General features: G+C 42.0%; 1 protein-coding gene across 1 annotated transcript in view; it reads left to right on the plus strand.

Annotated features, from left to right (window-relative positions):
• Positions 1–15,757, plus strand: part of LOC139269366 (choline transporter-like protein 1) — a 105,792-nt gene extending 90,035 nt beyond the window's left edge. The window contains exons 13-16 of the mRNA XM_070888369.1: positions 1,802–1,939; positions 10,875–11,111; positions 12,083–12,151; positions 14,487–15,757. Coding sequence (XP_070744470.1) covers positions 1,802–1,939; positions 10,875–11,111; positions 12,083–12,151; positions 14,487–14,504 — 462 coding nt within the window. The 3' untranslated portion in view covers positions 14,505–15,757. The remainder of the gene's footprint in view (positions 1–1,801; positions 1,940–10,874; positions 11,112–12,082; positions 12,152–14,486) is intronic.
• The last annotated feature ends 915 nt before the right edge of the window (positions 15,758–16,672 follow it).

Below are 16,672 nucleotides of genomic sequence, written 5' to 3' on the forward strand. Positions count from 1 at the left end.
GTGGTGGTGGGTGGAGCAGGGTATAATTTGCATCAATGACCTAGATTCAGACACTCAATCTAGAATGGTCAAATTTGCAGATGTCACCAAGCTAGGAAGGGCAATGAGAGTTGGAATTGGAGGAGGTACCTCCGAAGTTATAGACCAAGTTGGACAACATATGCAAGTGGGAAGAACAATGGGAGATGAAATTTAATGCAGACAAGCGTAAAGTACTGCACAAAGAAAGGAAAAATAGATGCGGCACATACCCGAGTGGTGGTGAAATAGCTAAGGATGAAGCTAAAAGAATCTTAATCGATTCGATGCTAAATATGTTCAACCAGTTCAGAACAGCATTAGCAAAGCTAATAGTGTATTGAGCTACACAGAAAATAATATAACCCAGAATATTATTTTAAATTAAACCATGGAAGTAGAACAAGGGGACACGGGTTCAAACTAGTAAACGGTAATTTTAGGACTGAAACTACTGAGTTACCGACTTGTGGAATAAACATCCAGGCAGAGTTGTAGAGGCAAATGTCCTGGAATCATTTAGGAAACAATTCAATGCTGCAATGGAGGAACAGTAGGATCTCTCAATAGATGAATTGAGATGGTGTGAATGGCCTTCCACATCTGTAATTATCTTGTGATAGTAAAATGAAAAGAGACCTTGCCCAGGATACATGGAAGGACAAATTGGCAAATACAACTAAACACCTACGTAGATGACTGGAGAAGCTGAGATTGTTCTCTTTGAAGCAGCGAAGGTTGAGGTGATTTAATAGAGGTATTCAAAATCATGAAGGGTTTTGATGGAGTAAATAAGGAGAAACTGCTTCCACTGGCAGAAGGGGTGGTAATCAGAGGACACAGATTTAAGGCAATTGACAAAAAAACCAGAGGAGAGAGGAGGAGATTTTTTTGTTATGCAACGGGTTATGATCTGGAATGCACTGCCTGAAAGGGTGGAAGCAGATTCAATAAGCACTTTCAAAAGAGAATTGGATAAATACTTGCAGGGGAAATAATTTACAGGGCTATGGGGAAAGGGCAGGGCAGTGGACTAATTGGATCGTTCTTTCAAAGAACTGGGACAGGCATGATGGGCCGAATGGCCTCCTTCTGTGCCGTATCATTCTATGATCAGTAATATGAAATTTTAAACAGTAATGGAAGGGGCACAAATTACACTCTGGTAAGGAAAACGTGAATGTATTAAAGGCTGGACTCACAGATGAAAAGTACAATTAGATCAAATTTAAAATTGAATAATTTACTGCTCGCTGGGTGGATCATAAAAATGAAAGCCAGGACAAATGTATGGAAAGCTACAAAAAGGTGGTATTAGAAAGGCAAAGAGGGAATAGGAGACAAAATTAACAAAATGCAACAAGGGCCATAAAATGTCTTTCGATGGGCAATTTTAGTAAGGGGATGGTCAAAGGCAGAGTAGGGCTCCCAAGAGAGGAAGATGTTAATCTTGTCGTGAAGACTGAGGTATAAAATAAGTATAAAAGCAAACATACTGAAAATATGAAATAAAAATTGGAAATGCTCAGCTGGGTCAGGAACATCTGTGGAGAGAGGAGCAGAGTTAATGTTTCAGGTAAAATAAGTACTTTGCGTCAGTTTTCACAATGTTCAACTTTGTATACTTGGCAGTCATTGCAATCTCCTTGCTAGCATTATGATGGGACTTCTCCAAATTGACAGACAAATGGTTCTCCAGCTAGAGGATTCTGTTATGAAGGGAATGAAAAAAGATTTCTATTTAAAGTATTAACGGCTGTTTGAATGTTTTCTATTTTGACAGAATGCATATGTAGCGACAGCCATAAACAGTACCAGCTTCTGCACATCCGCCAGAGAAGCCTTAATGATCCTGGTGGAGAACGCTTTGAATGTGGCTGCTATAAACACAGTCGGTGATTTTGTGCTGTTTCTGGGAAAGGTTTGTATTTTATGTCTGATCATTTTCACTTAGTAACACCTATTAATATATTTTTTTAAAGACGAGCAATCCTGATCTGAACAGACTGTAGCATCTTATGCTGTTTTAGGCCTTAACCTGCTTTATCTAGGGCTTCCAGACCTCAAAACATTTATTTCCATAATGGATTTCTCAATTTAAAAAAAAACGTAAGCGAAAGATCCCACCAAAGATGGAAAATGTAGGAGTGAAGATGAGGTAAATCAAATAATGGTTAGTTGATGCCAAATAAAAAGGCTATTCATTGTGGAGAGTAAGGGAACATTAAAGGAGTAAGGAGTTTTGAAATCTTGGAAAAGAATGAATTAACTTTGAAGACTTGTGCAGGGAGTTCTGATTTTAACACCATGCAGGGAAGTAGAAAAATGTGTAGGATCACATTTTTAAATTTTCCTCATCAGTTCAATTGGAATAATGTTTTTGTATTTGCATCTCTTTTACAACATGTTCTACCTATACTGCCTGTAGCAGACATGTTGGGCAAGCTGCTTGCTCATAGGACGCCACATAAGCAGCATTTGATTTGGTATCCAGGGAAGAGATACCTGTGCTCGCCTCTGGCTGACATTGATAAATCTATTAAGTGGGAATTAAACATGCATAAGTACCTGTTACTCAAGTTTAAAAACACATCAATTGCTGAGACGGAGATGCCATACTTATGTGCACTTACTGCAAATTGCAGTTTAGTGCCATGTGAGCTGGTTTTCTCCTGGGAAAATGAAGATTATAGTTGGAATATGTTGCTGTATATCCGGGACCCATATTATTCTGATTACATTTTGGTCTCATTTAAAGTAAAATGACTGTGAAATGCTGAATTCATTCCTCGCCAACTAATTGCCTCTGCCAAGATTCTCTATGTTGGTCTGTGGCGTGAAGTCATCCATCCATTCTTTTTTCCTTCCCTGAGGTGGAATGACTAACTTCTGTATGGTGCAACAAGGTGTTTGATAAAGCACCACATATTCGGCTTGTTAGCAAAATTGAAGCCTATGGGATAAAAGGGGCAGTAGCAGCAAGGTTACAAAATTGGCTGAGGGATAGAAGACAGAGTGTTGTGGTGAACAGCTGTTTTTCGAACTAGAGAGAGGTATACAGTGATGTTCGCCAAGGTTCAGTACTAGGACCATTGCTATTTTTGATATACGGGTTGTACCCCTCCAGTCCGGACTCTTTAAATTTGGAAAAATCTCTGGTCCGGCATCAGTCCCGGCATGGATGGCATCCATTGGAAAAATATTGTGGCTGCATGTGTTAAATGTATGTGTGATGCATTTTGGATGACAAATCTTGACAGCCTTGCCCATCCAGCTGGAGGTTTTACACTGGCTGGTGCTGTGGTTTGACACGCACTCCTCGCTGCCGGGGCCGCCTCCCGTGGTTTGGAAAATTCTCTGGTCCGGCACCGGTCAGGTCCCAAGGATGCCGGGCCAAAGAGGTCCAACTGTACATTGGACTTGGGGGTACAGGGCACAATTTTGAAATTTGCAGATGAGACAAACTTAGAAGTGTAAACAGTGAAGAAGACCGTTATAGACTTCAAGAGGACATAGACAAGCTGGTGGAATGGGGGACATATGCAGATGAAATTCAATGCAGAAAAATGTGAGATGCTGCATTTCAGTAGGAAGAATGAGGAGAGATGATACTTGCTAAATGGTACAATTTTAAAGGGGGTGCAAGAAAAGAGAGACCTGGGGTGTTTATGCACAAATCTTTGAATGTAACAGGACCGATTAATAGATTTCAGGTGATTAGCAAAAGAACGAGAGACCACACGAAGAACAATGTTTTTATGTAACGAATGGAACGCAATGCCTGATAGGGTGGTGGATATAGATTCAATAGTAGCCTTCGTGAGAGTTGGATAAATACTTGAAGGCGAAAAAATTGCAGGGATATCGGAAAAGAGCGGAGAGTGGGACTAACTGGATTACTCTTCAAAAGAGCCGGTGCAGATTCTATGGGCCGAATGGCATCCTTCTGTGCTGTGATTTAGTGCTCCAGCTAAGACCTTGCAAGTCACCCAAAGTGAAGGATGTGAGTTACGGTGAGACAAACCATAGGACTGAATTTGCATGCTGATTGGGAATGGAGCATTCGACTGTTCAAGTTGCTGGTTTGCTTTATGTTTTGATGAATGATCAGATTACGAAGATTAACAGAAAGGCATTTCTTTTGTGTTGTGGAGTACATGTTGTCGAGGGAATTGATGCAAAAGCAGTAAAAAGTGCTTTTTTAAAAAAATGCAGTAACATTTTAACTGTTTAGAGGAAAGATTTACTGTCTTGAATGCTTTTCCAAAGGGCTTTGCATGTGAGTTTTCAAGCCTCATCAATGGTGCTCCTTTTTCCATTTCACTCTTGACCTGGTCTCAAAAGTGGCTCATCCTTTTTTGTGAAGGAGAAAAAATTGCAAGGATATGGGAAAAAAGTGGGGTATGGGCTGAATGGCTTCCGGTGCTGTATTTAAGTGTCATGCAATGTTTTTTTTTGCTGGTGTAGCTTCAAATCTTTTGAGGTGGATTAATCTGAACTCACCTGAAAAAGAAAAGAAAGACTCGGATTTATATAGCGCCTTTTACGACCAACAGACATCTCAAAGCACTTTACAGCCAATGAAGTATTTTTGGGGTGTAGTTACAGTTGTAATGTAGAAAGCACAGCAGCCAATTTGCGCACAGCAAGCTCCCACAAATAGCAGTGTGATCATGACCAGATCTTTTTTTGTTATGTTGATTGAGGGATAAATCTTGGCCAGGGCACAGGGATAACGCTCCTGCTCTTCTTTGAAATAGTGCCATGGGATCTTTTACGTCCACCTGAGAGCAGATGGGGCCTCGGTTTAACGTCTCATCCAAAAAATGAATCGCTTGCACAGTGATCGATGTTGCTTATGTAGTCACGACGAAGATTGCAATCTTATCTAGAAAAGTGAAGTCTTGCAATTCCAAACTACTGCAAAGATACCGACTTGTGTGTAAATTTAGTCTGAATTACTGACGGTCTTGTGTAGCAGAGTTAGATTTTTCTGCTTGCCACATTGGCCAACCTTGTAACAAAGGAAACCAATGATTTTGTGGAAATATTGGCCCCAAGTTTCCACACGCGGCAAAACAGGCGCCCCTCCGAGCTGGGCGCCCGTTTTTCGCGCCTAAAACGGCGCCTGAAAAAAAACGCGCTTTGCAGCTCGATGTCAGCTTGTCGCGGCGCCCAGGGGGCGGAGCCTACCACTCGCGCCGATTTTGTAAGTAGGAGGGGGCGGGTACCATTTAAATGAGTTTTTTTCGTGCCGGCAACCCTGCGCGTTGGAGCGTTCGCGCACGCGCAGTGTGAAGGAAACATTGGCACTCGGCCATTTTTGTAGTTCTTTGTAGCTGTTCAATTTTTTTAATTTTTTAATAAAACCACATTGCCCTTCCATGATCAGCACTGAGGCTTCTTGCAGCAGTGAGAAGGCTGCAGGAAGCCTCAGAAGTTGAGGCAGCCGTTTCCCGACGGGCCCGACCGACGGCAGGTGGGCCTCCCTCCCCCCCCCCCCCCTGCCGTCGGGAATGGCTGCCTCAACTTCTGAGGCTTCCTGCAGCCTTCTCACTGCCTCCTCCCCCAACCCCCCCCCCCCCCCCCCCCGCCGTCGGGAACGGCTGCCTCCTCACTGCCTCCCCCCCGCTGCCGTCGGGAACGGCTGCCTCAACTTGTGAGGCTTCCTGCAGCCTTCTCCCTGCCTGAAGCATTTTCACACAGGTAGGAACGTGGTTTATTTAATCTTTTTTTTGCTTATAAATTTTTATTTAGGTTGGAATTATTTGTATAATATTTGTATAAGTATAACTAAGGATTTATTGTAGAATGTAATGACTTCCCTTCCCCCCCCCCCCCACCTCGTTCCGGACGCCTAATTTGTAACCTGCGCCTGATTTTTTTAATGTGTAGACAAGGTTTTTTCAGGCCTACAAAAATCTTCACTTGCTCCATTCTAAGTTAGTTTGGAGTACGTTTTCACTGTGGAAACTTTCAAATCAGGCGTCAGTGGCTGGACACGCCCCCTTTTGAAAAAAAAATTCTGTTCCAAAGTGAAACTGTTCTACATGACTAGAACTGCAGAAAACTTAAATGTGGAGAATTGCGATTTCTAAGATACTCCGTTCTCCACCAGTTGCTCCTAAAAATCAGGAGCAAATCATGTGGAAACTTGGGGCCATACTGTTACCCTCATAGGAACAAGAGTTGACCAGCCCCTCAGGCCTGCTCTGCTATTTAATTAGATCATGGCTGATCACCTCAACTGTTTTCCCTCCCTTGATATCCTTACCTAACAAAAATCTGAACATCACAGTCTTAAACGCTCCAATTGTCCTAGCATTTGAGGTAGAGGTCCACATTTCTACCATCTTTTGTGTGGAAAAAGTGCTTCCCAATTTCAGCTCCTGAATGGCCCAGCTCTAACTTTATGTCCCTTTGTTCTTGATTTCCCCACCGGAGGAAATTGTTTCTCCGTATCTACCCTGTCAAATCCTTTTATCATTTTAAACACCTCTATTAGACCACCCCTCAATCTCCTATACTTGAGGGAATACAAGCCAGGTTTATGCAACCTGTCCCAGTAGAAGATGGGGTGAGAAAAAAAATGTCACGATTCTGACTGTGAACCTTAACTTGTCAGTTCTGTGCTTCATAAATATTTATCCTATATCATAATATGGGACATTTTACTGCATTAAAGGCCCTATACAAATGTAAGTTGTTGTAATACCAGTCTCATCGTGAGATAGACACTTCTTTCTTGGGCAGTTCTCGGAGGATCTATTGGCTGGATTTTCTGGGGGTCAGTGGGGTGCGATCAGTGACGGGTCGGGTGGGAACGTTGTTTTCCCCCAATGTATCGGGATCCTGCTGTGAACCTGCTGCCACGCGCCTTTCCCCAATGTCAGGTCTGTCAGCGCTGAGCAGACCCGATACACGGCGGCGGGTTCACAGCGGGGACCCAATTCAGGTCATTAATTAGTAGCTTGTTTAGAGCTACTTAAGAGTGATTTTCAGCTCATCTTTTGCATTTGACAGTTCGCACACACGGTCCATGCTGGTCACGGACCACGTCTGTCGAGCAGAGACGGGAGTTCAGTAGACATTGCATCAGCAGATGAGTTGACAGCTTCAAATGTTCAGTAACAGCTTCAAATGTATAGTAAAAGCTCCCACCTTGGAGATATCTTCTCTCAGCCACAAACTCTTCCTCACTGCATTTGTACAATAGATTCAGGATGCTGCAAGTCTTTGCAGAAGTCTCCATCCAGTCTGACCTCATTACCTCTCATTGTTGACAGATTGCTTCTGTCATCTCTACTTCATTTGCCATCTATTCGATCAGCATGGGTGCCTTTGAAACAGTCCACAGAATCCCACCATGCCCAACACCAGTAGCACCAGGCACACCAACAACACCAACCTTTTCCGCAATCACGATACTGCACAGGACCGAGTGCATCAGCACCCGACCACATTGCTGCCCGGGAGACCAGAGATGGCCTCACCATGGCCAGATTTACTTCACTTGATGCTGTACACCCTGGCTGCCACATGATGTACCAGGTTGGCACCACCCCACACCAACACCATAAAGCATCCCTATAATGCCCAAGCCATTATTTTCACACTCATGACCATTGTAAGGGGTACCGTTACGTCTCACCATTCACTGTTACTCACGAAGCCACTTCCAAAAGTGCGCAAAAATCTGTCCAAGGACACAGTGTTGAAAATAAAGGTTTTAATGTTTGACATCACATTAACAGAAACTTTACATGAACATTGGATAAAGCACCCAAGTGCCTAACCATGTGTGTTGTTAGTAGGTATGATTGGATGAGAATGAGGGTGAGTGTGAGGGATGGCTAGTGAGATGGTATGATAATTTAGATAGAGAAAGAGGATGGGTGGAGGTTCAAGATAAGTTGGTGTGAGTAAGGATGTGCAGGAGTTGGGTAGGGAAGGCAGAGTGATGGGGATGTAATGAGAGGCGCAGAAGGATGAGGTTGAGTGTGGCTTTGTACTAGCATTTTGTGATCTACTGAGATCATTGAAAGGTTTCTGATACTGTAGCCAGGTCCTCCTGACTACATCCCTGCTTGTGCCCTCCTCTGCAATCTGCAACTAGGCTGTGTTGATCACCTGGGGAAATCTCTTCCACCAATAGGGAAGGAAAGAGGGCCTCCTCTGTGCAGTGTTTGCAGCACCTCAATGCTATTGAACACTGACAGCACAACTGTCAAATTAAAGTTGGACACAGAAACATAGAAAATAGGTGCAGGAGTAGGCCCTTCGAGCCTGCATCACCATTTGATAAGATCATGGCTGATCATTCCCTCAGTACCCCTTTCCTGCTTTCTCTCCATCCCCCTTGATCCCTTTAGCCGTAAGGGCCATATCTAACTCCCTCTTGAATATATCCAATGAACTGGCATCAACAACTCTCTGCGGCAGGGAATTCCACAGGTTAACACCTCTGAATGAAGAAGTTTCTCCTCATCTCGGTCCTAAATGGCCTACCACTTATCCTAAGTCTGTGTCCCCTGGTTCTGGACTTCCCCAACATCGGGAACAATCTTCCTGCATCTAACCTGTCCAGTCCCATTAGAATCTTATGTTTCTATGAAATCCCCTCTCATCCTTCTAAACTCTAGTGTATAAAGACCCAGTTGATCCAGCCTCTCCTCATATGTCAGCCCAGCCACCCCGGAAATCAGTCTGGTGAACCTTCACAGCACTCCATCAATAGCAAGAACGTCCTTCCTCAGATTAGGAGACCACAACTGAACACACTACTCCAGGTGAGGCCTCACCAAGGCCCTGTACAACTGCAGTAAGACCTCCCTGCTCCTATACTCAAATCCCCTAGCTATGAAGGCCAACATACCATTTGCCGCCTTCACTGCCTGCTGTACCTGCATGCCAACTTTCAATGACTGATGTACCATGACACCCAGATCTCGTTGCACCTTCCCTTTTCCTAGTCTGCTGCCATTCAGATAATATTCTGCCCTCGTGTTTCTGCCCCCAAAGTGGATAACCTCACATTTATCCACATTATACTGCATCTGCCATGCATTTGCCCACTCACCTAACCTGTCCAAGTCACCCTGTAACCACTAGCGTCCCCCTCACAGCTCACACCGCCACCCAGTTTAATGTCATCTGCACACTCAATTCCTTCATTTAAATCATTAATGCATATAGTAAAGAGCTGGGGTCCCAGCACTGAGCCCTGCGGCACTCCACCAGTCACTGCCTGCCATTCTGAAAAGGACCCGTTTATCCCGACTCTCTGCTTCCTGTCTGCCAACCAGTTCTCTATCCACATCAGTACATTACCCCCAATACCATGTGCTTTGATTTTGCACACCAATCTCTTGTGTGGGACCTTGTCAAAAGCCTTTTGAAAGTCCAAATATACCACATCCACTGGTTCTCCCTTGTCCACTCTGCTAGTTACATCCTCAAAAAATTCTAGAAGATTTGTCGAGCATGATTTCCCTTTCATAAATCTGTGCTGACTTGGACCGATCCTGTCACTGCTTTCCAAATGTGCTGCTATTTCATCTGTAAATAATTGATTCTAACATTTTCCCCACTCCTGATGTCAGGCTAACCGGTCTATAATTCCCCGTTTTCTCTCTCACTCCCTTTTTAAAAAGTGATGTTACATTAGCTACCCTCCAGTTCATAGGAACTGATCCAGAGTCGATAGACTGTTGGAAAATGATCATCCACTATTTCTCGAGCCACTTCCTTAAGTACTCTGGGATGCAGACTATCAGGCCCCGGGGATTTATCGGCCTTCAATCCCATCAATTTCCCTAACAAATTTCCCGCCTAATGGTGCTTTTAAGGAACCTGCCTGATGATGGGTCATCAAATGACGTCACTAGACCCGCTTCGTCTAATCGGTTGGCAAATGCGCTGGGTGGGCTTAACAAGCCCCATCAGGAGAAATTCATTTCAGAGGCCGGGATGGAAACAGCAGCATGGTCGTGACCCGCCACCAATGTCACCTGCCCCCGCACCCACTGAGATTTGTAAAATCGCGGCCAATGAGTCTATTGCTGGGTAAGGGAGGCTGCTGATGTAGTGTAAGTGTGAGGAATCAGTTCACAAGTTCTGTTCTAGAATCGGAATTAAGACAAGACCAGAATGAAAGCAGCCTTTGGGGTCATTACAGTTGATCCTATCGGTGCATGTACTTTTCCGGCGAGGTAATTGGATGATCAGGACTGGAAGTCTTTGGCTGCTGTCCTGTTGCTGTTTTTTTCCCGCCTTGTCTTCCTACCCTGGAGACACTGAAGCTAGTTTGTAGCACTACTACCAGGGATTTCATGAAAGTCTTGTAGCTTACTTGAACTTGCCACTCTCATCTGACATTATTGAGAGTATTAACTTAAAGGTGATGAGACGACAGGGATGTCGATGAAGAGATAGGCTATTTTAATTCCTGTAGGGGTTTCAACTTAAAACGAGACTGTTTGTGTATCTCTATAAAATGCTAGGCGGAGCCTTGATTGTCCATTAGTGTTTCTGAAATGGTGCCAATCTTGAAATTGCACAGAAGGAACTACTTCATTGACATTTGTGACATTTAGCTGATTATTTGAATTTAAAAATGAATTGTGATAACTGCCACCATTTTAATGAGCAGCTTGTGCCCCATCTAGATGAGGGAGTTTTTGCAAAAGAATTCAAAAATTTTATTTTCCTAAATCGTTTGCTGCTGTGCATGTGTAACTGCTTCCACACTAAAATGCAAGCAGAAAGATAAACACAGTTGTGAAATGTTTGTAATCTTTACTCAGTTTGCTTATGATTCCATTGAATAATTTTTTGTGAATCTTTTTTATTTTCAGGTGCTCATAGTGTTAGTCACCGGTTTTATTGGGATTATACTGCTCAACTACCAGCGCGATTATACTGTGTGGGTCCTGCCACTCATCATTGTTTGCCTGTTTGCCTTCTTTGTGTCGCACTGTTTCTTGTCCATATACGAGATGGTGGTAGATGTTCTTTTCCTCTGCTTTGCTGTTGACTGCAAATACAATGATGGGAGCCCTGGACGAGAGTACTACATGGATAAAGGTTTAATGGTAAGCTATGGAGATAGTTGTTGTGAGTGGCCTGATTAAAGAAGTTGCCAGAGGCTTGTACTGGCAGCAAGTTGGCAAGTTTTATTGCAGGTTAAGATCAGGATCTTGCCATTTGGGGAATCTTGGACGTGTGCCTTTGTTGTACCAACCTGTGATGTACAGCTTTGAAAGAAAGACTGACTTGCATTCATATAGCACCTTTTACAACCACCGGACGTCTCAAAACGTTTAACATTAATGCTCTGTGCCATTGATCTGCCCATGGGTGTTGAGTTGAATTAACTCCTTTCATTTCTCAATGAACATAACATAAGAAATAGGAGCAGGAGTAGACCATACGGTCCCTCACGCCTACTCCGCCACTCAATAAGATCATCGCCAACCATCGACCTCAGCTTCACTTTCTTGCCCAATCTCCATATCCCTTGATTCCCCTAGAGTCCAAAAATCTAGCGATTTCAGCCTTGAATATACTCAACGACTGAGCATTCACAGTCCTCTGGGTTAGGGAATTCAAAAGATTCACAACCCTTTGAATGAAGAAATCTCTCCTCATCTCAGTCTTATGCATCTACCTCTCACCACCACCACCAAAAAAATTATAGGAATCCTTTGGGTGAAAATTGACCTATTCATACAAGTTGAAATGTAGAACTGATTTTATAGAAGAATTTCCCCTTTTAAAAATAACATGCTGTTTTAATATCACTGTGTCCAGTTTAATAAACTTAAATGTGTAATTGAAATACATATAAAATGCCAAGATAGAAATTCTGACTTTTGTTTCATATTTAACAAAATGGATAACTGACTTGTTATTTCTGTGAACAAGCGATTAACAGAAATATATTCAATTGTTTTTCAGATAGCATTGATCATGGCTTTTAAAAAAAAATTAAGTCCTATTGCAGTTGATGGTGATTTTCAGTTGCATCTCTGACTTTCAGTGGATTATCTCATTTCTGTTTCAGGAATTCATGGACGACAGCAAGAAAGCAATGCGATCAGCCAGTGGTAGTGGGGCAGAAATGAAAGCAATGGTAGGTGCCAATGAGGAGTCGGCCATTCTCCAGGAGTTTCACTGTTACTACCTGTCTCTCTCTGTCTTTGTAGACTGGTCTCACTCTGGTGAAGTCTTTGCTTTGTGCATCACTCAGGATGTCCTGCTCTTCCTTTTTCTCTATTTGCCGATCAGCTGGATGGGAGAGTTATTTTCCTTATTTCGTTCTCCGTCTGTCGCGGTTAGCTGAAACTGTGGACTCAGCAGTTTGTCTTTTAGAAGTGTACAAACACCACAGTGTTTCTGATCATGGTGTACAGTAAATAACAAGCCCAGTGTCTACCAGACATACAGATTTAATTTTATTGCTTATATTGTCTACACTATTAATCACTTTTCCAACACATTTGGTTATATTCTGCACCGTTCTGCTCGCCCAGTCAATAGTTTCCATGATCAGCTAGCGAGATACATATTTTTGCAGGGTAGTACTTGCCCCATCAACTTTACTTCCCTGCTGAGATGCAGCATGCTTTTGCCACACAGTGTAGCATCTGATGGCCTCGTCAAAATTTGGCAACGGTTGCACAATTACACCAGGTGTACTTGGAAGTGTCAAAGCTGGGATTTGAAACCATTCCTCTTTGGTGCAGGTTAAATACTGCCCCCCCCCACACACACGTTGCATTCTGTTAGGGTTCCACGGCTGATAATATGCCTCATTGTTTTGTTTGGCAGAAGTTAAGTTGCATTAATTATTGTGTATTTTATCTAGGAGTAGATTCACTCAGCTGCATGTATATTCAGATCACTCGACAACACACATTTTGGGCTTTTTAAACCTAAAACTTGCAGGCTTTTTTAAAAAAAAAGTGAACTGAAAAGGATATAAATTGGCTGAATGGATTTCAAATTTGCATGGCTGCATGTTAAATGTACAACATCATTGCTGATGGGAAAATCTTTGCTTAGTATCCAGGATATGTGGTCCATTGCTCAAAGACTTGCTTTGCAATGGTGTGATCTGGTTTGGTTTCATTTTGTAAGTTTTTCTTAAGATGTAAGCCTCACTATGTGAACACTGCAAATTGTCAACACTTTAAAATGATTAACAAGAATAACATTTGAAATGTTGATGTCTTTTTTGTAATATTTTTCCCTTTGTTCAGTAGAGTAAGTTACTACCTTTTTTAAAAAAAAAATGAAGTTTTTAAATCTCTGCACTTTTCTCAGCACTAAACTGTTGCAGTGGATTTATTACGGAACTGTACAATAACAACTATTACTACATTTTCTTTGCTTGCTTTAGCTATCGTTTGTCTTTAAATCTTTTTTTTTCTGTTGCGAAGAAAGCAGCTAATGAATTTTTAAATTGCTTTCAGCCCCCTTGAAATGTTTTCTTTAACACTTCGGACTTTATATTGCATGGTACTGTGTCGTGTATAATTCTTGTTGTACTTTATATTCTGACTAAGTATCCCTTTTTGCTGGCTCATAAAAAGGCAACCATTTTTGGACATGTAAGACAGGGTAGCTGGAGTATTTGAATAAATGCTTTCATTGTTCATTTATGAACGATAACGTAGCGAATTCAACTTTAGAGATTTAAGGTTTAGGATATTCAAGGTTTTTTTTTGTTTTAGCTTAGCATTAGTAACAGATAGGGATGAAGGAAAGAAAGACTTGGGTTTCTGTAGCACCTTTCATAACCTTAGGCCGTCCCAAAGCAATTTACAACCAATGAAGTACTTTTGAAGTGTAGCCACTGTTGTAATGTAGAAAACGTGGAAGTCAATTTGCGCTCAGCAAGCTCCAGAAACAGCAATGTGATAATGACCAGATCATTTATTTTAGTGGCGTTGGTTGAGGGACTGAAAAACCTTTAAAACTAAGAACCATAGAAAGGGAAAAGCAAACATAAGCCAGTATGTTCGAAGGATTCCAGGAGTTTGGAGTTAGGGTTGTGTGCTTGCTTCTGCATTCATTCAAAGAGTGAAAACTCTACAGGGTTCATTTTCTTAATTGTAAGAATCATTGTACCAGCAATTGATGCGACTGTAAAGTGTTTTGGTTAATCAAGTGTGGGCATTTGACTAAACACAAGTCAAAAAGCTGCCTATTGCTAATGCATGTATCTAACCATCTTTGGGGGACTTAAAAAAAAAAAATGTAGTGACCTCAAAACTACCTGGAGTGGCTTGAAAACATTCTTTAAAACTTCTTGGGAAGTCTATATTTTAAGCAAAATGTGCTAAAGATTTGAATTTGCGATTAAACAAGCCAGAGAAAGGGGATGCTTGTTCTTCAAAAACAAATGTTAATCCTTTAGTTCATGTAGTCGAAGATTGTACTGTACTACTGTTTGTTTTTTCTAGGCCTCTGGAGCAGAATAACGCTTGATTACAGCAAATCTATGGAACACAGCAGGCAATATAACACAGGGCTTTATAAACTGTTGTCTTTTTGTGTGAATCCCTAATATCCCGTAAAGGGGAAAGGAGTACAATGGGTCAAAAATGTGTTTTTAAAAACTTGCTTAGAAGATATATTTTGTTATTTTTTTTAATTTCTAACTGGAATATTGCGAATTTGCAGTAATCTAGAACCTGTTAAAAGGAAAACGCTTTGGTTACAGCTACATAGACTTGAAAACAATAATTTAACATAGACTGTACCCTACTGTCCAACCTCAGTATGCGGGAATATTTTCTACCATTATAGACACTGTTATGCTTTGTATGTATTATAATCATGTACGTGTATTCTTTGTATGCTGTTCCCGCAGAATATTTTGTAAAACAGCAGCACGGTAATAGTGATTATTATTTAGAATGGCATAATAGTATTGTAAATAACCTCTCTCTTGTGGCTTGTACAGTTCACTCCAGTCCTGTTGCTACAATCCAAATGGAATTGCCATACTGAAAACTCAGGATAAAAATGTCACCTTTTCACTAACTTGTCTCATCAGGTGAACTAACAACTGTAGGATCCTTTAAAATGGGCAGGTGACTAAATGCAAGATGAGGGTCAAAGTGGAACACAGGTAAATTTTGTTTGTACGGGCTGAACGATGATTCATTTTCCAAATGTACAGACTTAAAATGCATCATACGGCTTCCGGACCAGGATTCATCCAGCGGGTAGCTGAACCGTATAGACCAGCAGGTTCTTGAAGTTCGTTATCCGGCCTGGGTTGAGTTAGCTGACCACAGTCAAGACAGTAGATGGGGCACCACCTTTGCCCTTGGTGCCTCTGGGTCCGAGAAAGGAAAAATTGCCTAGTATTCTGACACCTGGTTGCTATCTTGAGGCCCCTGCTGGAAGTGCATATGTATGGATGTTGATTGAGCCCGATTGGACTTGATGTGATGCTTCTTGCAGCCAAATAACCCACTGACACTCGTACAGATTACTGTATGAAGAAGACCCTTTTGGGTGGGTGAAGTGCTGGAAGGGTGTCTGATACCTGTGGAGCCAGATCCCACCAACACTGGGAAGGAGAAAATTGGCAGATAAAAGGAAAGAGTTTAAAAAAATATATACGCTCTGGAGCAAGTTTTTTTGCCATTTTTAGATAGATTGTCTATTTGGTAAGTTCAGCGAGATCTGGGGATTGTTGGGTTTGGGGCAATTGGGTTGGATGTGTTGTGGGGGGGGTGGGGTCATATTCACCAATCGATGGAAGCCATTGCAAAGAGCGACTGAACCGGCCAACCAATGAGGTGGTTGTTGACATTAGATGCCATTTGCCTTTTCACATCATCTGAAGCGTTTTTCTATTTTATTTACTAATTCTAATAAGTTATCTAAAACAAAGTAGAAAAAGAGGTAAAATCATGCAATGAAAATATTACTAAAACAATGATACAACTACGAATTACTAAGTTTAACTGTTGAGGGCTTTCAGTTCTGAGTTTCTCGATATTGCTGTTGTTACATTGCCCACAGTATGCGATTGAAGCTCCGATAATTGGGGGCAGTGGAGTTTTCCCGAGCTTCCGGATTATCGCTGATGGAATCTGTACCACTAGTTTGGACAGAGTCAGGCCCCCCCGTCCCTGTGCTTTGGGTAAAGTAGGCCCTCTGCTGCATTATTTGGCAGGTGGTGGATGCCTTTGATTGCATTCTCGATGACTGTTTAAGCCTGTTGGTGTTTCTATGAGCCCTCCCCGAGTATTGGGTGGTGGGAGCATGCGAGACTTCAGCATTTCTATGCTGTTAGTCCCAGTTCTGCTTCTGAAGGTTGTTGATCCACCCCTCCAGCTTTTCTCTCTCTCCACCTTGTTTTTCTGAGAATCAGTAGTTACTCCCACCAGTGCTTTGCCAGATTTGCTTAAGAAATGTACGTTTGTCTCAAACATCATAGAGCTGCAGTCAAATGATGTGGTGAGCCTCATGCAATGGTTTAATAATGAGCTTAGTGAATTTAAGGACCTAATAGTTAGCTTTGCTGATTCCTAGTAATTTTAGGTCATGTTTCAAATCTGCAATTTGGCTCCTGGTCAGTCTAATCAAAAAAAAGTAAACTTTGGAGATCTGTAAACAAATATGAGCATTA

This window comes from Pristiophorus japonicus, chromosome 1, assembly GCF_044704955.1.
Source record: "Pristiophorus japonicus isolate sPriJap1 chromosome 1, sPriJap1.hap1, whole genome shotgun sequence".
NCBI classification, from domain to species: domain Eukaryota; kingdom Metazoa; phylum Chordata; class Chondrichthyes; family Pristiophoridae; genus Pristiophorus; species Pristiophorus japonicus.